The 24,276-nt window shown below is 34.4% G+C and overlaps 1 protein-coding gene across 1 annotated transcript; it reads right to left on the bottom strand.

The window, feature by feature from the left end:
- Positions 1-9,089: 9,089 nt before the first annotated feature.
- Positions 9,090-23,486, bottom strand: LOC129377003 (uncharacterized). Its single transcript, XM_055056729.1, is given in 23 exon segments — positions 9,090-10,973; positions 11,601-11,722; positions 11,801-11,870; positions 12,507-12,592; positions 12,688-12,820; positions 12,822-12,834; positions 13,255-13,345; positions 13,464-13,609; positions 14,306-14,390; positions 14,941-15,124; positions 15,193-15,305; positions 16,040-16,119; positions 16,195-16,239; positions 17,590-17,671; positions 17,789-18,087; positions 18,554-18,686; positions 18,803-18,910; positions 19,019-19,119; positions 19,848-20,106; positions 20,608-20,706; positions 20,845-21,003; positions 21,429-21,680; positions 22,425-23,486. Coding segments are annotated over 23 exon segments (3,942 nt in total). The 3' UTR covers positions 9,090-10,753.
- Positions 23,487-24,276: the final 790 nt, after the last annotated feature.

The raw sequence follows: 24,276 nt of genomic DNA, 5'->3' as shown, positions 1-24,276 counted from the left end.
TTGTCTGTTTAATAGTAAAGTCATTTTAAGATTGTCTGTTTAATATTAAAGTCATTTTAAGATTGTCTGTTTAATAGTAAAGTCATTTTAAGGTTGTCTGTTTAATATTAAAGTCATTATAAGATTGTCTGTTTAATGGTAAAGTCATTATAAGATTGTCTGTTTAATAGTAAAGTCATTTTAAGATTGTCTGTTTAATAGTAAAGTCATTTTAAGATTGTCTGTTTAATAGTAAAGTCATTATAAGATTGTCTGATTAATAGTAAAGTCATTTTAAGATTGTCTGTTTAATAGTAAAGTCATTTTAAGATTGTCTGTTTAATATTAAAGTCATTTTAAGATTGTCTGTTTAATAGTAAAGTCATTTTAAGTTTGTCTGTTTAATAGTAAAGTCATTTTAAGATTGTCTGTTTAATATTAAAGTCATTTTAAGATTGTCTGTTTAATAGTAAAGTCATTTTAAGATTGTCTGTTTAATAGTAAAGTCATTTTAAGATTGTCTGTTTAATAGTAAAGTCATTTTAAGATTGTCTGTTTAATATTAAAGTCATTTTAAGATTGTCTGTTTAATAGTAAAGTCATTTTAAGATTGTCTGTTTAATAGTAAAGTCATTTTAAGATTGTCTGTTTAATATTAAAGTCATTTTAAGATTGTCTGTTTAATAGTAAAGTCATTTTAAGATTGTCTGTTTAATAGTAAAGTCATTTTAAGGTTGTCTGTTTTAATATTAAAGTCATTATATGATTGTCTGTTTAATGGTAAAGTCATTATAAGATTGTCTGTTTAATAGTAAAGTCATTTTAAGATTGTCTGCTTAATAGTAAAGTCATTATAAGATTGTCTGTTTAATAGTAAAGTCATTATAAGATTGTCTGTTTAATGGTAAAGTCATTATAAGATCATCTGTTTAATAGTAAAGTTATTATAAGATTGTCTGTTTAATAGTAAAGTCATTTTAAGATTGTCTGTTGAATAGTAAAGTCATTTTAAGATTGTCTGTTTAATAGTAAAGTCATTTTAAGATTGTCTGTTTAATATTAAAGTCATTTTAAGATTGTCTGTTTAATGGTAAAGTCATTATAAGATTGTCTGCTTAATAGTAAAGTCATTATAAGATTGTCTGTTTAATAGTAAAGTCATTATAAGATTGTCTGTTTAATAGTAAAGTCATTATAAGATTGTCTGATTAATAGTAAAGTCATTATAAGATTGTCTGTTTAATGTTAGTCATTTTAAGATTATCTGTTTAATAGTAAAGTCATTTTAAGATTGTCTGTTTAATAGTAAAGTCATTTTAAGATTGTCTGTTGAATAGTAAAGTCATTTTAAGATTGTCTGTTTAATAGTAAAGTCATTTTAAGATTGTCTGTTTAATATTAAAGTCATTTTAAGATTGTCTGTTTAATGGTAAAGTCATGATAAGATTGTCTGTTTAATAGTAAAGTCATTTTAAGATTGTCTGCTTAATAGTAAAGTTATTATAAGATTATCTGTTTAATAGTAAAGTCATTTTAAGATTGTCTGTTTAATATTAAAGTCATTTTAAGATTATCTGTTTAATAGTAAAGTCATTATAAGATTGTTTAATAGTAAAGTCATTATAAGATTGTCTGTTTATTGTTAGTCATTTTAAGATTATCTGTTTAATAGTAAAGTCATTATAAGATTGTCTGTTTAATAGTAAAGTCATTTTAAGATTGTCTGTTGAATAGTAAAGTCATTTTAAGATTGTCTGTTTAATAGTAAAGTCATTTTAAGATTGTCTGTTTAATATTAAAGTCATTTTAAGATTGTCTGTTTAATAGTAAAGTCATTATAAGATTGTCTGTTTAATAGTAAAGTCATTTTAAGATTGTCTGCTTAATAGTAAAGTTATTATAAGATTATCTGTTTAATAGTAAAGTCATTTTAAGATTGTCTGTTTAATATTAAAGTCATTTTAAGATTGTCTGTTTAATGGTAAAGTCATTATAAGATTGTCTGTTTAATAGTAAAGTCATTATAAGATTGTCTGTTTAATAGTAAAGTCATTTTAAGATTGTCTGTTTAATATTAAAGTCATTTTAAGATTGTCTGTTTAATAGTAAAGTCATTTTAAGATTGTCTGTTTAATATTAAAGTCATTTTAAGATTGTCTGTTTAATGGTAAAGTCATTATAAGATTGTCTGTTTAATAGTAAAGTCATTTTAAGATTGTCTGTTGAATAGTAAAGTCATTATAAGATTGTCTGTTTAATAGTAAAGTCATTTTAAGATTGTCTGTTGAATAGTAAAGTCATTTTAAGATTGTCTGTTTAATAGTAAAGTCATTTTAAGATTATCTGTTGAATAGTAAAGTCATTTTAAGATTGTCTGTTTAATAGTAAAGTGTTTAATATTAAAGTCATTTTAAGATTGTCTGTTTAATGGTAAAGTCATTATAAGATTGTCTGTTTAATATTAAAGTTATTTTAAGATTGTCTGTTTAATATTAAAGTCATTTTAAGATTGTCTGATTAATAGTAAAGTCATTATAAGATTGTCTGTTTAATATTAAAGTCATTTTAAGATTGTCTGTTTAATAGTAAAGTCATTATAAGATTGTCTGTTTAATAGTAAAGTCATTATAAGATTGTTAAATATTAAAGTCATTTTAAGATTGTCTGTTTAATAGTAAAGTCATTATAAGATTGTCTGATTAATAGTAAAGTCATTATAAGATTGTCTGATTAATAGTAAAGTCATTATAAGATTGTCTGTTTAATGGTAAAGTCATTATAAGATTGTCTGTTTAATAGTAAAGTCATTATAAGATTGTCTGTTTAATATTAAAGTCATTTTAAGATTGTCTGATTAATATTAAAGTCATTTTTAGATTGTCTGTTTAATAGTAAAGCCATTATAAGATTGTTTAATATTAAAGTCAATTTAAGATTGTCTGTTTAATAGTAAAGTCATTTTACGATTGTCTTTTTAATAGTAAAGTCATTTTAAGATTGTCTGTTTAATAGTAAAGTCATTTTAAGATTGTCTGTTTAATATTAAAGTCATTATAAGATTGTCTGCTTAATAGTAAAGTCATTATAAGATTGTTAAATATTAAAGTCATTTTAAGATTGTCTGATTAATAGTAAAGTCATTATAAGATTGTCTGTTTAATATTAAAGTCATTTTAAGATTGTCTGTTTAATAGTAAAGTCATTATAAGATTGTCTGATTAATAGTAAAGTCATTATAAGATTGTCTGTTTAATAGTAAAGTCATTATAAGATTGTCTGTTTAATGGTAAAGTCATTATAAGATTGTCTGTTTAATAGTAAAGTTATTTTAAGATTGTCTGTTTAATATTAAAGTCATTTTAAGATTGTCTGTTTAATAGTAAAGTCATTTTAAGATTGTCTGATTAATAGTAAAGTCTTTATAAGATTGTCTGTTTAATATTAAAGTCATTTTAAGATTGTCTGTTTAATAGTAAAGTCATTATAAGATTGTCTGTTTAATAGTAAAGTCATTATAAGATTGTTAAATATTAAAGTCATTTTAAGATTGTCTGATTAATAGTAAAGTCATTATAAGATTGTCTGTTTAATGGTAAAGTCATTATAAGATTGTCTGTTTAATATTAAAGTCATTTTAAGATTGTCTGTTTAATGGTAAAGTCATTATAAGATTGTCTGTTTAATAGTAAAGTCATTATAAGATTGTCTGTTTAATATTAAAGTCATTATAAGATTGTCTGTTTAATAGTAAAGTCATTATAAGATTGTCTGTTTAATAGTAAAGCCATTATAAGATTGTTTAATATTAAAGTCATTTTAAGATTGTCTGTTTAATAGTAAAGTCATTATAAGATTGTTTAATATTAAAGTCATTATAAGATTGTCTGTTTAATAGTAAAGTCATTTTACGATTGTCTTTTTAATAGTAAAGTCATTATAAGATTGTCTGTTTAATAGTAAAGTCATTTTACGATTGTCTTTTTAATAGTAAAGTCATTATAAGATTGTCTGTTTAATAGTAAAGTCATTTTACGATTGTCTTTTTAATAGTAAAGTCATTATAAGATTGTCTGTTTAATAGTAAAGTCATTTTACGATTGTCTTTTTAATAGTAAAGTCATTATAAGATTGTCTGTTTAATAGTAAAGTCATTATAAGATTGTCTGTTTAATAGTAAAGTCATTTTACGATTGTCTTTTTAATAGTAAAGTCATTATAAGATTGTCTGTTTAATAGTAAAGTCATTATAAGATTGTCTGTTTAATAGTAAAGCCATTATAAGATTGTCTGTTTAATATTAAAGTCATTTTAAGATTGTCTGTTTAATAGTAAAGTCATTTTAAGATTGTCTGTTTAATATTAAAGTCATTATAAGATTGTCTGCTTAATAGTAAAGTCATTATAAGATTGTTAAATATTAAAGTCATTTTAAGATTGTCTGATTAATAGTAAAGTCATTATAAGATTGTCTGTTTAATATTAAAGTCATTTTAAGATTGTCTGTTTAATAGTAAAGTCATTATAAGATTGTCTGATTAATAGTAAAGTCATTATAAGATTGTCTGTTTAATAGTAAAGTCATTATAAGATTGTCTGTTTAATGGTAAAGTCATTATAAGATTGTCTGTTTAATAGTAAAGTTATTTTAAGATTGTCTTTAATATTAAAGTCATTTTAAGATTGTCTGTTTAATAGTAAAGTCATTTTAAGATTGTCTGATTAATAGTAAAGTCTTTATAAGATTGTCTGTTTAATATTAAAGTCATTTTAAGATTGTCTGTTTAATAGTAAAGTCATTATAAGATTGTCTGTTTAATATTAAAGTCATTTTAAGATTGTCTGTTTAATAGTAAAGTCATTATAAGATTGTCTGTTTAATAGTAAAGTCATTATAAGATTGTTAAATATTAAAGTCATTTTAAGATTGTCTGATTAATAGTAAAGTCATTATAAGATTGTCTGTTTAATATTAAAGTCATTTTAAGATTGTCTGTTTAATGGTAAAGTCATTATAAGATTGTCTGTTTAATAGTAAAGTCATTATAAGATTGTCTGTTTAATATTAAAGTCATTATAAGATTGTCTGTTTAATAGTAAAGCCATTATAAGATTGTTTAATATTAAAGTCATTTTAAGATTGTCTGTTTAATAGTAAAGTCATTATAAGATTGTCTGTTTAATAGTAAAGTCATTTTACGATTGTCTTTTTAATAGTAAAGTCATTATAAGATTGTCTGTTTAATAGTAAAGTCATTTTACGATTGTCTTTTTAATAGTAAAGTCATTTTACGATTGTCTTTTTAATAGTAAAGTCATTATAAGATTGTCTGTTTAATAGTAAAGTCATTATAAGATTGTCTGTTTAATAGTAAAGCCATTATAAGATTGTCTGTTTAATATTAAAGTCATTTTAAGATTGTCTGTTTAATAGTAAAGTCATTTTAAGATTGTCTGTTTAATATTAAAGTCATTATAAGATTGTCTGCTTAATAGTAAAGTCATTATAAGATTGTTAAATATTAAAGTCATTTTAAGATTGTCTGATTAATAGTAAAGTCATTATAAGATTGTTTAATATTAACGTCATTTTAAGATTGTCTGTTTAATAGTAAAGTCATTATAAGATTGTTTAATATTAACGTCATTTTAAGATTGTCTGTTTAATAGTATATTCATTATAAGATTGTTTAATAGTAAAGTCATTATAAGATTGTCTGTTTAATAGTAAAGTCATTTTAAGATTGTCTGTTTAATAGTAAAGTCATTTTAAGATTGTCTGTTTAATGGTAAAGTCATTATAAGATTGTCTGTTTAATATTAACGTCATTTTAAGATTGTCTGTTTAATAGTAAAGTCATTATAAGATTGTTTAATATTAAAGTCATTTTAAGATTGTCTGCTTAATAGTATATTCATTATAAGATTGTTTAATAGTAAAGTCATTATAAGATTGTCTGTTTAATGGTAAAGTCATTATAAGATTGTCTGTTTAATATTAACGTCATTTTAAGATTGTCTGTTTAATAGTAAAGTCATTTAAGATTGTCTGTTTAATAGTAAAGTCATTTTAAGATTGTCTGTTTAATAGTAAAGTTATTATAAGATTGTCTGTTTAATATTAAAGTCATTATAAGATTGTCTGTTTAATAGTAAAGTCATTATAAGATTGTCTGTTTAATATTAACGTCATTTTAAGATTGTCTGTTTAATAGTAAAGTCATTATAAGATTGTTTAATATTAAAGTCATTTTAAGATTGTCTGCTTAATAGTATATTCATTATAAGATTGTTTAATAGTAAAGTCATTATAAGATTGTCTGTTTAATGGTAAAGTCATTATAAGATTGTCTGTTTAATATTAACGTCATTTTAAGATTGTCTGTTTAATAGTAAAGTCATTTTAAGATTGTCTGTTTAATAGTAAAGTCATTTTAAGATTGTCTGTTTAATAGTAAAGTTATTATAAGATTGTCTGTTTAATATTAAAGTCATTATAAGATTGTCTGTTTAATAGTAAAGTCATTTTAAGATTGTCTGTTTAATAGTAAAGTTATTATAAGATTGTCTGTTTAATATTAAAGTCATTATAAGATTGTCTGTTTAATAGTAAAGTTATTTTAAGATTGTCTGTTTAATAGTAAAGTCATTTTAAGATTGTCTGTTTAATGGTAAAGTCATTATAAGATTGTCTGTTTAATATTAACGTCATTTTAAGATTGTCTGTTTAATAGTAAAGTCATTTTAAGATTGTCTGTTTAATAGTAAAGTCATTTTAAGATTGTCTGTTTAATAGTAAAGTCATTATAAGATTGTCTGTTTAATATTAAAGTCATTATAAGATTGTCTGTTTAATAGTAAAGTCATTTTAAGATTGTCTGTTTAATGTTAGTCATTTTAAGATTATCTGTTTAATAGTAAAGTCATTATAAGATTGTCTGTTTAATAGTAAAGTCATTATAAGATTGTCTGTTTAATAGTAAAGTCATTTTAAGATTGTCTGTTTAATATTAAAGTCATTATAAGATTGTTTAATATTAAAGTCATTTTAAGATTATCTGTTTAATAGTAAAGTCATTATAAGATTGTCTGTTTAATGTTAGTCATTTTAAGATTATCTGTTTAATAGTAAAGTCATTATAAGATTGTCTGTTTAATAGTAAAGTCATTTTAAGATTGTCTGTTTAATATTAAAGTCATTATAAGATTGTCTGTTTAATAGTAAAGTCATTTTAAGATTGTCTGTTTAATGTTAGTCATTTTAAGATTATCTGTTTAATAGTAAAGTCATTATAAGATTATCTGTTTAATAGTAAAGTCATTTTAAGATTGTCTGTTTAATAGTAAAGTCATTTTAAGATTGTCTGTTTAATAGTAAAGTCATTTTAAGATTGTCTGCTTAATATTAAAGTCATTATAAGATTGTTTAATATTAAAGTCATTTTAAGATTGTCTGCTTAATAGTATATTCATTATAAGATTGTTTAATAGTAAAGTCATTATAAGATTGTCTGTTTAATGGTAAAGTCATTATAAGATTGTCTGTTTAATATTAACGTCATTTTAAGATTGTCTGTTTAATAGTAAAGTCATTTTAAGATTGTCTGTTTAATGGTAAAGTCATTATAAGATTGTCTGTTTAATATTAACGTCATTTTAAGATTGTCTGTTTAATATTAACGTCATTTTAAGATTGTCTGTTTAATAGTAAAGTCATTATAAGATTGTCTGTTTAATAGTAAAGTCATTTTAAGATTGTCTGTTTAATATTAAAGTCATTATAAGATTGTCTGTTTAATAGTAAAGTCATTTTAAGATTGTCTGTTTAATATTAAAGTCATTATAAGATTGTCTGTTTAATAGTAAAGTCATTTTAAGATTGTCTGTTTAATGTTAGTCATTTTAAGATTATCTGTTTAATAGTAAAGTCATTATAAGATTGTCTGTTTAATAGTAAAGTCATTTTAAGATTGTCTGTTTAATAGTAAAGTCATTTTAAGATTGTCTGCTTAATATTAAAGTCATTATAAGATTGTCTGTTTAATATTAAAGTCATTATAAGATTGTCTGTTTAATGGTAAAGTCATTATAAGATTGTCTGTTTAATATTAACGTCATTTTAAGATTGTCTTTTTAATAGTAAAGTCATTTAAAATTGTCTGCTTAATAGTAAAGTCATTTTAAGATTGTCTGTCTAATAGTAAAGTCATTATAAGATTGTCTGTTTAATATTAAAGTCATTTTAAGATTGTCTGCTTAATAGTAAAGTCATTTTAAGATTGTCTGTTTAATAGTAAAGTCATTATAAGATTGTCTGTTTAATATTAAAGTCATTATAAGATTGTCTGTTTAATAGTAAAGTCATTTTAAGATTGTCTGCTTAATAGTAAAGTCATTTTAAGATTGTCTGTTTAATAGTAAAGTCATTATAAGATTGTCTGTTTAATAGTAAAGTCATTTTAAGATTGTCTGTTTAATAGTAAAGTCATTTTAAGATTGTCTGTTTAATGGTAAAATCATTTTAAGATTGTCTGTTTAATAGTAAAGTCATTTTAAGATTGTCTGTTTAATGGTAAAATCATTTTAACCTGTTCTGTTTACGCTTAAAATGAAGTAATTTTAAAATTATTTAGTTAAGTCACTTCAGCTTGTTTAGTATTTAGATAATATTAAGCTTTTCTGTTTAGTAGTTAAGTCATATTTAGTCACTATTATGTTGATACTAGGAATTGGATGAAGGTTATCACTGGCATATTGACTAACACAAAATTAGTCCATTCAGCATATTAATTAATATCTGTGTACAAAGTCATTTCTGGTACCTCATATGTTTATGTATAGACTTATTCCATTCAGTAGGATAAACTTCTCTAATAAATGAAAAATTGTCTGAAATGCTTATTTTAAGTATGAAGCTAATGTTGGCATATTGATACTGGATGTGTAAATGGTTCCAGCAGCACGTTGACTTACATCATTCAGTATTGGTGAACATGGCTAATACATAATAACTAATATTATGTATTAACACCCCAATAGATAGTAATTTATTGCATTTTATAGACATTTGAATGAAGATTTATCCAAAGTCACAAATAAGAAAAAGAAGAAAATTGAGATGTTTACAAAATTTTATTCCAAATACTAACAGCATTTGTAGAGCCAAACAGGACAGTATTTTGTTCTTGTAAATGTTTTAACCTTCACACAGCCAACAAGCATTTAATCCCTCTGGGGTAACGTGCAAGAGCATTGCATGAACTTTGGTCATATTTCACAAGAAAAGATCCACCAATAAACGGATCGCAGTCCCACTAATCAGGACTTTCGGCATTAAACAAAAAACAAGAAAAGCATCAAATGTAAACATCGGAACCAACATTTCAATTTCATTCGTTCTGGTTCTTTCAGTGACAATATTTCCAATAATTTCCATTAAAAATGAATCATGATGACAAAAAGCAGCTAAATTACAGTAGTTAGTAAGAAACATAATTAAAAAGGAGGATTCCTCTGTTACTTGGTGATTGTTCCGTTTGCTCCAATATTGATTTAAATACTCTTAATAACAAATTTATCCTGCTGAACAAAACTAAAAGATGTTTACTAAATCTACTGGAACCACAAACAGGTTGAGTCTAGAGGGTTTTAACATATTCAGAACATCTTGTGCATTTTGTCGTCTTATTCCTATTTCTCTCATTCGGTTTAGTTACCAGCTTAAAAAAATGAAAGTGCATCGACATGATTTTGGTAGAAATGCATCAAACCGTGATTATAAAATTCACAGAAATAAAAAGGAAATGGATGTTTGTTAGATTTTTTTGGGGTTCAGCAGTTGAAATAAAGTCATTTAAACATTTTTCTTAATGATTTGGCTCAGTTTATAACTAGTTATGACCCAAACGGATCTACAGGTAAACGGCAGCGGGCGGCTTGTTTAAGGCACCGCAGGTCAACACTGAGGTCGATTTATGCACCACAACTGTCCATCACTCCATAATTGCAGATTTACCATCTTAAAATGGTTGTTTTTTTCTATTCATTAAACCATGATCAGAGTATGGAAGACTCATCCTGCCAAAATTGGCACTAAAGACATAAATAAATAAATGGCTTGATAATGTGTCAAATATCGCATTAAAAAAATATAAATAACTTTCCCAACTTATTTTTTATAGTCATAAAATATTTTTATATTTATAATGTTGCATTGTGTAATCAGATAAGTTGGGAAAGTTTTCATTTGCATTTAAAAAATTTTTTTGGGTTGTAATATTTGGTGTAATTACTTTACAAACTCATACTTTTTCTCCAAAGGTTTTGGCTAATTTTGGCAGGATCAGTCCTCCATATGAAAAGATCTAAAACCACAAATCAACAAAGAATTTTAAAAAGCAACACAAGAATATTACAGTATTATAAAAACAGTCAAGTAGTTTTAAAAAGCATCACGATTCACATTCTGCAAATCAGCCCCGAAACATTTCATCAACCATAAAGTTTCTCATCCGTCTTAAAAACTGTTAAACTGATGCATTCATACAGATTTCCTGAGGAGAACAGCTGCCTATCAGAGGAAGCTGAATTAAATGATTAATTGCACAAAATATTGAGATTATTTAGTTAAAATTTGGAGCACTGAGTGGATGGCAGTGTAGAAAAGCAACAGACTTATTGTAAAGATAATAACTGTTAGTGATTCACATTCACCCAATGTTCACGACGTAGTTCTGCGTTCCCATACGGGAAACAGAACCGTGACGCAGCTCCGGTTCTACCGGAGCTGCTGCAGGTCCGGGGAGTTGGGCGAGGACAGCGCGGTGCTGGTGGCCGAGGCGCTGATGGGGGGAAGCTCATCGCAGGCGAAGTACTCCTTCAGCGGGGCGAAGAGGTGACGGATGACCGGCACGCTCCATGCCTTGCCCAACAGCTTCTGCCGCTGCTGCCGGTTCATGTTCCTCGCGTCGGTGTAATGTTTGGGGAAACCAAAGATCCTGCAAAGAGGGGGAAAAATCATGCTTTAGTTCATGTAAAGGTGGCATCTGTTTCTAACCAACGTTGGAGAATATTGATTTAATCCTACATGACACAGTGTGAGATGAAAACAAAAACTACGACAAAATAAATCTGAAGAACAAAAAGAATGTAAAGAAGTAACATGACGAAAATATGAAAGCAACGAATACAGAAAAGATCAAAAACAAACAATTCGAAGAAGAAGTGTGGAGCCTTTGCATGTTATTGTTTACGTCTTTAAATTCTGCACATGTGCAGAACGCTGGAAGGCGAAACGATGGTTGCTTCACACGGTGTTTAGGTTGCATTTTTTTAACTGAACTGAAACACATTGGATTCCACAGCACATCTACATGTTATGGTTGTCATAGTCATGCTAGCATAACAGAACTACCTTCCTCTCTCTATTTTTTCCTTACATTTTTTCCTGACCTGGTTATCTAGTTGTTGTTGTGTTGACAGTTAGTAGCAAAGCACTGCATCTGATTTATTTACATATTGCGCTGAATTTAGCGTGATATATTGATAACAGCTAAAACCAATGCTAGTCATCATTAGCCAGCAGCTTTTTGTCCTACGGCAGGTAAATGGGGCTTTTGATGTACTTTTCCAGTTCGGTGATCCAGAGGATGTCATCTTTCCCGTTCTGCACGACCGGCAGCAAAGACACGTCCTTCCCCTGCTTCAGGGAGTTTGGATTTGTTGTGATCGTTCTCACTTTGGTTACCTGGAAATAAAATCCCCAACAACAGTCGTGAGTTTATTCTGCCGGAAATGGAAGCAGAACAAATGTGTTTTTTCTCACCCTGGCTTCTCTGCCGAGCTCCAGACAGTCCTGCAGGTTCAACTTGTCGTTCTGGGAGGCGATGATGGGCCTGACGAGTTTCGGATCAGTCACGGCTTTAAGTATCTTATTCTTTTTTTTTAAATGTATTTTTTCCCAGTACATAATCTCCAGTTAATGATTAATCGATTACTAAATTAGTTAATAATTATTTCAATAATCAAATAATTGTTTTATCCCTTGGTTACTTTATAATATTTAATGGAAATAATTATTCTTCTAGATTACCAGTTGAGTGATTTAGTAGTTTTGACTTTACAAAATTAGCTGGAAGTGTTTACAAACCAAATGTTAATAAAAAAATATACTTTTGCCCCTCCCAAATTTTGGGGTATAAAATACCAAAAAACAATAAAATATATTTTCTGCAGAAAATATATTATACAGATATTTTATTTAAAAAAATAAAAATATTATAAAATGTATTACAAAAATATTTTTTGTAAGAAATGTTTTTGTAAAAAAGAAAAAAAAAAACATATATAGTTATTTTTAACAAGCTTGAAATGTTTCAGAGCCGAAATCAAAAGATTCCCATTTAAACTTAAACTGTTTGTGTATAAAAACCTGGCCAGGTGAGCCAGGTTTTTACCTGTCCTGTCCTCTGGGACAGGTGGTTTTATAGCTTTTCTGGCAGTTTTAATAAACAGAGCCGTTGTTCTCTCACCTGCTCATCCCAGGAATGTTTCCCCAGAAGTATCGGGCTCTGTGCGCAGGGCTCACCTTGACCGCGTCCACCAGAACCGGCTTGCACTGCAAAAACACAGAACCATCAGCTCCTCAATCACTTCAGGCTCAGGCTTCAGGCTCAGGCTTCAGGGTCAGGCGCCAGCAGGCGTGAAGCAAACCTCCAGGAAGCGGCAGATGTTGACTTTGTCGTGCGTATTCATGAAAACGACGTTCTCGAAGAGCCAGAAGAACGGCCGCTCGTCGTCCTCTCTGGGCTTCAGCATCTGCAGGATGCGGTAAAACTCGAAGAAGTCGGCCGGTTCCCTCTGAGAGGAGAACACATAAAACAGGCAGTCAGATTAACCAGGTCAAAGGTTTTCTGCTCCACAAACATCAAAACTTCTGGTTTTGATTTTTATGATTTTATAAAGTCAAATTTAAACATTATCTACTAAGAATAATTCTGTTATTTTCATTAACTATTATAGAAACAACGGGCTAAGTCAATTAATCGTAATTAATTGATTATTGCAATAATTGTCAACCAATGTAGTAACAGATTCATAGTTTTGAATTTAGGACTCAAACTAGTAGTAATTATTTTTTCAAACAAAAAAATATATTTTATTTTAAATAAACAAAAAATATTTATTTTTGTACAACATGCAAAAGTATATTTTTAACATAAATAAATATTTATGTAAAGAAAGTAATGTATTTTATATAAAATGGATGTATTTTTGTACCGTAGAGGCCTTTCCTCAGCGGGTTGACGATGGACAGATCGTTGCAGGGGCTTCCACCAATCAGCAGGTCGAACGGCCCCCACTTCTCCAGCTGAATTTCAAAATAAAATTCATTTAAATGAGTCGCTTTTCAATGAACCAGAAAATGTTGGACATTTTTTAAATTTATTCTTCAGAAAAGGGAAAGTAAAGCAGCGGATTTAACCCACCAGCTCGTGGGAGACGAATCGGACGTCTCCAACGTGGATGATCTTTCCGTCGTGGTTGATGGTTGCCACGGCAACCGAGTCTTCGCAGATCTCGGAGGCGACATATCTCTCCACCTTGAGGCCGAGATCCTTCAGCACCAAATAGCCTGAGAAAAACAACGTGAAGATAAAAATGTTCATTTGATTTGGTTCAATTCACTGGAACAAAAACCCATTTGGATTTTAGTTTAATGTTCCCTAAAGTACAAAGATTACACCAGAAAAGTGAAATTCAGTTTCAGTTCACGTCCAGTTTCTGTTCTGCAAAGTCTAACCTTCGGGTGTGGAGCAGAGATGGTGGAAAAATTAATAAAACGAACAAAAAACAACAACAATCCTGCCGCAGGAAGGACAGAGCACAGATGATATTAAAATTTGATAAACACAAAGAGCAAAAACCATGAATGTGAACAAGAATACAGAAACCACAGAAGATTAAAAATAGCAGATATACGAGGAACAAAACAAATAGAAAACTACAAATTTAAAGAATATGAAGAATTCAAATAGAAAATGAGAACGAATCAGAAAACGAAACAAATAAAGTTATACATCAAACACTTTGAAAACCAGGAATGTGAAAAACACAAATAAATATATGGAAACAAAGAACAATATGAAGAAACAAAAGGAAGAAGCATTTAAAACCAAAAACCACAAAACTGAAGAAAACGAACACAAAGGACACAGACGGTAAAAATATGACAAAAATATAAAAAATGCCAAGAACACAAAATATAAGAAATTAGAGAAATGGTGCTGAAGCGATCAGAACCGTCTGGTCTGCCGGTCCGGAGGCTCACCTGTTCCGATCCCGTCGAACAGCGACAGAACCCGCAGAGGTCGGCGCATCTTGATGGGGACAGACGGGTAGACCCGATGAGGCTCCTGCATCAGCAACACACAGCTAATATCCATGAACTTTATTTAATCTGAGGAGTTTGAGTTCACATCCTCATCCCACCAAGATCGGGTCGCACATCAAAACACATCAAAACAGAACAAAAAACTTCAAGCTGCACAGAATCCAAAGAAACGTTCCCTCTTTAAGAGCCAAACTGAAAAGTTGCAGACGTCTTTTGGCTTGACGTCTGTAACAGAAAGTAAAACATTTATAGGACAACTGACATACTTTATTAACCCAAAGTAACCAGGTAACCAACAGTTCACCTGTTAAAAAAATATTTTATATGTGAAATTTGACTGACTTTTTACCAGCGTCGCTCTGAGCAGCAGCTCCGATGATGAGCTCAGGTGTTTGCTAATAGCTGCTGGCTAGTCTGAAGGAGCTGGGAGGAGCGGCGCCTCGGAGGTGGGGCTAAGTCCACCCAGGCGTTTTGCAGCAACACTCCAGGTATAACATAATATAAAGCCCCATCTTCAGCAGGAGGACCACTAGAGGGCGCTGTCACACTTTCACCATCAGCTGAACACTCACAAACTCCATGGCGCTGTTGTTGGCAAACATCTCCTGGACGCGAAACCTCCAGTCCTCCCGGGGGACCAGCGCGCCGTGCTGCTGGTGAGGCTGGCACAGGTAACAGATCCACGGGTCCACGACCTTCAGAGAGTCAAACGTCTTTGGACCAACCAGGATGTTCAGACAGTCCTCGCAGAAAGACCTGCAGACCAAACGGGCCGAGACTAAACTGCCTGCTCTGCACGGGCTGCCTGGATGACGGAGACCAACCTGTGACAGCCGTCGTGTCCGCAGAGAATGACCTCCATGCCGTAGCAGCAGATGGTGCAGTAGGACTGGTATCCGTCTTCGTCGTAGCGATACAGCGTCTCCATGAAGTTATCCTTCAGAGGCAGAGAGTTTTAAATCAAAGCTTTAATTTGGACTGCTGCATGAACACCAAATGAAAACTCATCAACGAATCAAGAAGCTTTTGACCCTTTTTGTTTTTTAAATATTCCCAGTTTGCAGAGGCAGACATGTTGATGAACTGTTCCAGAAGTTACTGCGATAAACGATAATATTGTCGTTTTGAGACATTTTTCTACTCATATAAAGGCAGAGGCACAATAATGCCGGACTTCTATCGGGGCATTATTACCTTTGAGCAGCAAAAATGTTATTTGTGCTGCTTTTGCCCTGATATTAATGAAATTTTAAAAGGTCAAAAAGTCAATCTCATTATCCAAATATTGGTGTGAAATATTTTTGTTTTTGCTGCCATCATTAAAAAAAAACCTGATAAGTTTGATGTCAATCAACTCGACTACGTTTGTGCAGCAAAAATGTTTGTTTGTGCTGCTTTGAAGATATTAATAAAAGTTAAAAAAGTCAACCACATTATCCAAATGTAACAACAAAGGTGTGAAATGTTTGTGCAGCAAAAAGGTTTTTTTGCTTTGAAGATATTGACGATGACCTGTGGAAACTTTTTTATTAACATCTTTAAAGTGACAGCAGCACAAAAACCCCTGTTAGACACCAGTTTTGTTTGGGCGCCATCTTTACTCAGTTAGTTTGTAAAAAAAAATTTTTGTGCCACTGGTTTAAAATATTTTTCGCTGCAGCAGGAACTTACTTTGCACTTCAAGCAGAGGCTTCCTTTGAAGAGCGGGTGGGAAATCTGGATTTCTTTGGTTCCGCAGCACAAACAGAAATCTGCAGGTCAAACGGCAGGAAGACGTGAGACTAGACTCACAGAACGACAGATAAACTCTCACTGCGAGCACCGACCTTCGATATCGAGGTTTAAGTCCAGGATCTGATTGATGGTCTTCTCTGTGAAGAGATCATTTGATCAATAATGGGAAACAACCACTCTTCATCTGTTTTGTTTATGAAACAGGAGAAAGAAAAACTCTTTGGATGTTTGCTCTGCGCACCATCTGGGCTAATGTTAGCTTAGCAAAGTCCTCCTTCGCTTCAGGAGAAGAAGACGCGTGTTTACTGAGCTTCCTGCCACAAAAACGCTTAAAATAAGTTTCAATATACTGCATTTATCTATTGAAGTTTTGTTAATTAAAGCTATGATTAGAAATGGTTTCTGCAAGGAACTGTGGATAATTAAAAACAGAATTTGGTGGAAAAAATGTAAGTTTAATTTGTAAAAACTAACTGAAAACAGGCAGTGATGTTTTAACTTCTGATTTCACTGGGAATATTAAAACGCTGGTGGAATGTTATTTTGCTATAATATTATTTTAGCCTATAGAGGTTGACAATCACATTTATTTGTCAATATTGCTTGCAATACTGTTTTCAATTACAGTGCAATAAATTACATGCCCTGCAATGAACTCCATTCATTTTACTGTTATGCAGTTCTTTCGTTTTAAAGGTGACCTGTTGTTTCTTTGGTTAGGATAGTCCTATAGTTTTAGGGCCTCTGTCACTTTAAATCCAAATGAGCTGCTGCTTTCACCTAGCAACGCCAGCGGAACCCTGCCCGTTACCTAGCAACGCCAGCGGAACCGTTACCTAGCAACGCCAGCGGAACCGTTACCTAGCAACGCCAGCGGAACCGTTACCTAGCAACGCCAGCGGAACTCTGCCGTTACCTAGCAACGCCAGCGGAACTCTGCCCGTTACCTAGCAACGCCAGCGGAACTCTGCCCGTTACCTAGCAACCTGAGCTGAGTTCCAGCATGTTTGCTCAGCTGGTTTTTCCACTGTATGTTCTGTACAATGGCTGCTGGAAAAGACTGGTGGTTAGCTGTTGACTTACCACCCAGAAACTACTTGCTGCATTCTTGCTGATTGTGCAGGAGGCTTCATTCTGCTTTTCTAAGATGTACGGTTATACGTTTCCTCATCCATTTTCACGAACAAGTATACATGTTGAATTTGGGGGCGTGGTCAGCAGCTTATTAGGATTTAAAGTGACAGAGACTCTAAAAGAATCTCAAATTCAGACTTAAATCTCGGTATCTAAGAATGATTTTGTGCACAAAATGTAATGAATGTGTTTTGTATAGGCCATAGAACCTGATCGAGGAAGAATAATAGATCAGCTTTAAGCTCTGAGGACGTTTTTAGAATCACTTCCACTTGGACGTAAACTTCCTTCATTGAGTCAAATAACTACCAACAATCCCATCGATCTACCATGGAGCGACTGTCAGTCGATACCTCTGAGTTTCTGGTCCGGCTGCGTGTACACGCCGCTGGTCACGTTGACCTTATTGTATGTTTTGGTGTAGCTCCTCTTCCTCTGTGGCACAAGTCCGGCGACATGTCGTTATCCTCTCCAGACAGCCAGCTGTAGCTCTTCTTCAGGCTCCGTCCTCTGACTTTCTGTTTCTGCCATTTGCTTTTCACCTGGTCCCACTCGGTGTCCCACTTGTCCTTCTCCATCTGGGATCTTTCCTTTCCCTGCTTCCCGCCGTAGGGTCGGAGGTTTGGACCTTTTTCCAGCAGAACCCGGTCCGGTTTCTCCGTTGGTTCCGTTGGTTTTGGAGCTGGATGGCGAATCTCCGGAAGCGCAGGACAGTCTGTTGAGCAAGTTGGCTACGTGTTTCATCTCGATGCCGACTTTGTTCTCCGTCGGGGTGGAGGAGGCAGGAGTTGGGTTGGACTTCTCAAAAAGCTTCTTCTTCACCTTTGGCCTGGTGTATGTTTTAACAACACCTGGAAAACACACACAGACACAGCTTCTGGATCAGCTGCAGCTGATTTGTAGGACAGACCTGTGAAGACGCTGCTGCAGGAATCAATGCGCCCTAGATAAACTCAACCAGCCGTTTATCTGGATGAGCTTCTGGTTCTGGTTCTGCTGGACTTTTCTTGTTGAAAGGAAGTTTTTCCTTTCTACCGTTGCCACATGCATGCTTACTGATTCAATTCGATTTGCTTTTAAATGATCTTGAATATCAAACTGAGCTTAATGACATGCTTGAGTCGATTTGCATGATTTATTGTTTCTTTTTCTACTACAGACTGGATGATAAAAATCTTCAGTCTCAACCAGCTCTGTTTTGAAGTATAATTTTGTTAACAGAGACTTCATAATTCATTTGATTTGTTGTTTCTGTTTAGTTACTTAGGATATTTAAATGTTTTCCAGTTCCAGTGTTAAATATTCACGCGGCTGCACCTTGCTTAGGTTTGAGTCCGTCCGGACCGGTCGGCTGAAAGCCTCCGAACGCCCAGTCCAGAAACTGCTTCAGAACCTCTTCGCTGTCCTGGAGCAAAGGAGAAAACTTCTTCCCACAGCGCATCGCTGCCTCCTGCAGGACACAAACGGAAATGCTTCGACCACAAAATTTTATGTTTTGAAACGTCTCTCACACCCAGCAGCTGCCACTAGTCTGTAGAGTCGCCTAGAGCAGCTTAGGATACGGACCTGCAGCGACAAGAGGACGGCCTCTCTGTAGGTGACCAGGGTTGCAAAGGAGTTGGTGGAGAAATACTGGCCGAACGCAGCAAACGGCTTCAGAGACCTGACACTGACCTGCAATCGGAGACAACATGGCGGACGTTTTACCATCTGCAGAAAAATGGCCAGCCAGTAAGAACGAGGCGGAAAACAATGACCTGAGAGCACATTCTCTGGCCGTACCACTCCACCATCCTCTTCTGAGGAATGGACCTGGTCTTTGAACGGAATGATGACGCCGGGCCACGGGGCGAAACCTTCGATCTGACCCCAAACCAGCTCCCCTACAGACAAACACAGGAATTACAGCCATTTTACAGCACCATCAAGTGTCTATGCTACCTTCAGTTGTTATAAAAATATTTTATGTCAAACATGACGGAAAAGAAATGGGGTCTCTGTCTCTTTAAGAAGCTCCTGTTATTTCTGAGGCTTTGCCTTCAGAAAGTCATCCCAACATAGCTCCTATGTTAACCGTTTAAAAACGTTTTTAGCTCTGAGAAGTAGCTCCTATAACAACTTCTTGCAAATGGTGGTCCACAAAATTCATAAAATTAAAATGCAAAAATTAGTTAACCATCATTTACTGCTCAATGATAAACATTTTTTATTAAATTTGACTAATCTGTACATCATCTGCACCCCTGACATTCTGTAATGCTCCCCATGTTCATCAGAAATACACTTACAATGGATTTTTCTTCACAAGCTGGTAGTTTTTTTGTCGTATCCCAGATCAGATCCTCTTCATCGCTCGTCACGATGAAGATAAACTCTTCTTGATGAATTCCTTCACCTGCTAAGCAGCACTAAATGAGCATGACTTGCAGCAAAGCAGAAAGATGTAGAAAATATTCACGTTTATCGTCTTACTCGTCTTCGTCCGCTGGCCAGCCGGAGACTTCACGGCTCTTCTGTGATGTCAATCACATCTGACAAAACCCAGCCAGAGAGTAAGCTAATGTAGCTACAGCGGACCCAGCTAAAGTTCAGGTAAACCGGGGAGTCCTACCTGAGGAATTGTCTGTGTAGTCCATCTCATCCACACTCCTGTTATGTTTCATCTTCTGATATATTAAAGGCTTCGCTGCAGGACTCTTCTCGTCCTCTGATGAACTCTCATGTTTCACTGTGACTTTCTGGCAGCTGAAAGCCTCCACAGCAGCTAGTTTCTTCCTACCGACTGGCGATTGTCGTCCCCAAACCTCCATGTGTGGTGAGGCCACGGGAGTTTTCTCCCTGTAGGGAGGGATTTTCAGGTTCTTGTAGGCCTTCAGAGAGGAAAAAACACAACTCAGATTTTCACAGCAGTGACAAGAAAACCAGTGGTGGGCACTGCAAACTATAATGCTAGCCGCGCTAACCCTACAGTAACAATAAACATGAGTTAAGCATTGAACCAACACAGTAGCTAGCAGAAGCTAATGCTAAGGCGATGTACCAACAAAACCCATGTGATATACCAGCATGGTATTTAGTGAAAGCTAACACTAAATTACTATATTAGTACAGTATTTAGCATAAGCTAATGTTAAACGCTTTAGCATTAGAATTTAGGAGAAGCTAATGCTAAAGCGTAATACAAACAGTATTTTGTGGAAGATAATGCTGAAATGCTATATTAACATGGTATTTAGCAGAAGTTAAAGTTCTTTACAAACACAGGACCTGTATTAAACACTTCATCCTGCTCACTCGGGCCACCTCCAACCCATTCTTTAATTAAATGTGAATTCAATATGGCTTTTTGCAGCAGCCATGTTACAACTCACCTTAGCAAACACCTGTGTCTGGTGCAGAGAGCTGGGCAGCGCCAGCAGGGTCAGAAACAGCTTGTGCAGAGTGGGCCACGGTTTCATTTTGTTCAAGATCTGCACAGACAACAGCAGAGACTGCTGGTTTGATCTGAAACTTTTCACCAAAATATTCTGAATTTTCCATCTTTCTGAGGCGTCGTGGACAAACAACCCAAACATTCAGCATTTAATTTCCCAGCTTTGACCTCTTACCTTCACCCAGCTGCTGCATTCCCCACTGCTGCTCCATTCTTGGATGAGCTTCTTGAAATCGCAGCAGCTGCGTTGCAGCTTCACCTCTGGAGGCCCAGCGGCGCAGATCCCCAGCTGGACGGCCATCACTGACAACACCTCCCAGGGAAAATGCTTCTCCTGCAGGACAGAGAGAGAGCGTTCACCAGACAATCACAGCAAGATTTACCATGTTCAGGTTCCCCAAGACGGGCCACATGAAACACAAACAAAATAATAATTCCTGCAGTGCATGGTGATCTGCTGGTTGTTTAGCAAGTCTTTAATAGGAGAATTTAAAAAATTCGAACCAGATGAAGCTAAAACTTTGGCACCTGGGAGTTCTGGGTGGAAAAAATTGAAGTTTTTTTTTTTTCTTAAATGCAAAATCTATTTATATTGTGCAGTTTAATTACTGCTCTCAAATGTTATTTCAGCAAACTTAAAGTTTTAGTCTGTACACTCTGAATACTGGTAGACGATTGGTTCAATAATCGATTGATTGAGATTAATCAGTTCAGAAGTATTTCTAGGGTCCAGGAAGTAAAGGATGGTGGGATTCTTACTGTGATGCGTTCTGGATTTTTCAGTATCAGCCCGATGTTCCTGAGCGTCACGTCTCCGAGCGGGCCGGGAATGCTCTCCACCAGACTCTGAAGAGCGGCTCTGTAGAACGCCTGGGCGTCCTTCAGGAACTGGGCCAGGTTCTGCTCCCCCAGGCTCGGCCCGAAGGCCCACATGAAGTCTGACGCACGCGGCCCGATGTTGACCTGGGCCACGGGGAGCAGCTGGTCGCCGTGAAGCAGGTCCAGCTCCCGCTGCAGCAGGAAGACATGGACTTAGAAATTTAAATTATTTAAATTATTTTGTCACAAATGGTGATTAAATAGCTAAACATTACTTCTATTTTTAAAAAACTGCATGACAGAATTCAGCACCACAGACATAAAAACTTTCCTTTTAGTTTTTTGTTTTACATATTTGAAATGCAACCAAACTGCTGGGCTGACCTTTCCTCTTTTCACAGATCTGTCTACATGTTGTTTTTTTATTTTTAAGCATTTAAAGGGAGAAACTTTAAACTGGAAGTTACTCAGCAGGTTGTTGCTAGGCAACCAAAGAATGAGTGGGTTGATGCCTCGCTCTTTGCTGATTGGCTGATTCCCCAGAATGTTCTGGAGTTCAGTGATTTTCTGTCCGATGCATTATCTACTGATATGGTTCATGTGTCTATTTCCAATATATTGTTGATTTTTTTGTCCAGGCCTACTGACAGTTTTATCTGAAATGTTTTTATTATTTTCTCCACTATTTGTTTCACCAATAAATATCAGTAAGTTATTTAAAACTGAACTGATGATACCAACTTCTTCAGGTTTCATTTTAATGGAATCGATCTCCAGCAGCAGCAGGTAAAGAGTAAAATTTCCAGATATAAACAATAACATGCTATGTAAATATTGAATGGGATGTATTATGTATTGCTATTGATCATGTGCATTTCAATGTAAACTGTTGTTGACTTATTTTCCAGTCCTATAAGCGATACTGCAGGTGCCCACCCCTTGGAGGAAGCGGTCGACGGCGTGCGGCTGGAGGATGCTGGCAGTGTAGGACTGCATCAGGATGGCAGTGATCTGCAGCTCTTCGCTCAGCTCCGTGATCCTGGCCCGTTGCAGCTCGTTCAGCGCTCTGAGGGGCTCCAAGGCGTGGGACAGGAACAGGAACTGCATCCGGAGCGTGTCGTCCAGCAGACGGCTCTGGATCGACACTTCTGCCTCATTTAGCGATTTAAAATACTCCCGCAGGTCCTGCCACCGGGCGGCCATCTTCTGCACGGTGTGGGCCAGGAACAGAAACTGTGGGGCTTGCGGCCCGGTGTCGGCGAACACATCCTTCAGGCTGTCGTTGCTGGACGGGCAGATGGAATAGTGGCAGTGGACGTCTGTGATGAGGTCGACGGCGTGGCTGAAGGCGACAGTGAGTCCGGCCCGGCAGGCGCGCTCCGCGATCCCCGGGATGCTGCAGAGCGACACCATCTTGGGGCTGAACGCCTGCAGCCGTGACACAAACACCCGGCTCAAGCCCGGCTGCGGCGTGCTGCAGTAGAACGCCGCCAGGTTGGACAGCGGCAGCTCGTACTTCCGCAGCGCCTCCACCAGCAGCCAGGCGTCCGAGTCGGCGACGCGCGCCATGGCGTCCGTGTCCATCGGCTGGCGAGGGTCGGCGCTGTCGGTGCTCATCTGTAGAGTGTGCAGCAGCTTCACCACGCTTCGGCATGAACGCTCATCGAAGTATCCGATCAGCAGGACGCTGGCGCTGCGTCCCGCGCCCAGCTCCACACCGACATACAGGTAAACACAGTACGGCTGGTCGGTGACGGCTGCCATGATGTCCTCAGGCTCCGCTGAGTAAACTTCATCTTGGAAATAAGTTCTGATGAAGTTCACCAAATCGTTTGCGGAAATCTGCCTGTCCAGGCGCTGGATCTGCTTCTTCACCTGAGCCTCCTGCTTCAGATCGGGTTTCTGATCCGTCGACATGTAAATCAAGTCCTCGTCATCTTCTGACATCAAACAGATCACATCCAAACTCTGACGGTTTTTCACTGCTGCAAAATCCATATTTACAGGACGTTCAGTGATCCTGGGAGAAGCAGGCGGGACGAATGCGCACCTGGACCTAGAAAAAAAAGGAAGAGTTATTCTTAAAAATTATTTTCTGTGATGGAAAAACTTTCTTTCATAAATCATAACCAAAACCATCAGACTAGACTGACACAATTAATTGGATTGATTATCATTAATTATTAGGCCTTTTGCAAAAAGCAATAAATCAATGAATCAATTAATCACATAATAGATTTAAACAAGCTCATTAATTTCCATTTGGTTGTTTAGCATTTCTCTCTTTCTGACAAAAACTGGGAGATAAAACTCTTCAGTCTGGTATTTTGGTCTTAAACACCCCTTTTTTGCAGGACAATTTTGTTTCACAAAGACTTTAGAATTTATTTTGTTTGTCGTTTCTGTTCTTTTGTTTATTTATTTTGGATTTTTTAAATGTATTCCAGTTCCTGTGTTAAATGTTCAATAGGATGTAAAGTTTGTTCATCTTTGAGAAGGTGTTCAAGCATTATTAAGCAACTACTATATCACTGGAAAATTTGTTTCAAAACAACATTATTGTTTAATGATAATGTTTAATAACTTCTGGAACAATTTATCGTCCAGAGAAAATTTGCTATTGTGACTTGCCTTATTAGTTGTGATTAATCTATTGTTTAGATAATTGTCAACCAATTTAATAATTGATTAATTGTCAACTGGTGTAAAAAGCCCCCCAAAAAGACAGCGTTATCAAAAACGGCTATTTGTTTTATAAGAAAGAGCAAAATTAGAATGGATAAAAGTA

Source organism: Poeciliopsis prolifica, unplaced genomic scaffold (assembly GCF_027474105.1).
Source record: "Poeciliopsis prolifica strain line A6 unplaced genomic scaffold, Auburn_PproV2 SCAFFOLD046, whole genome shotgun sequence".
NCBI classification, from domain to species: Eukaryota; Metazoa; Chordata; class Actinopteri; order Cyprinodontiformes; family Poeciliidae; genus Poeciliopsis; species Poeciliopsis prolifica.
Note: the sequence above shows the minus strand (reverse complement) of the source record. Positions and strands in the feature narration are given on the sequence as shown.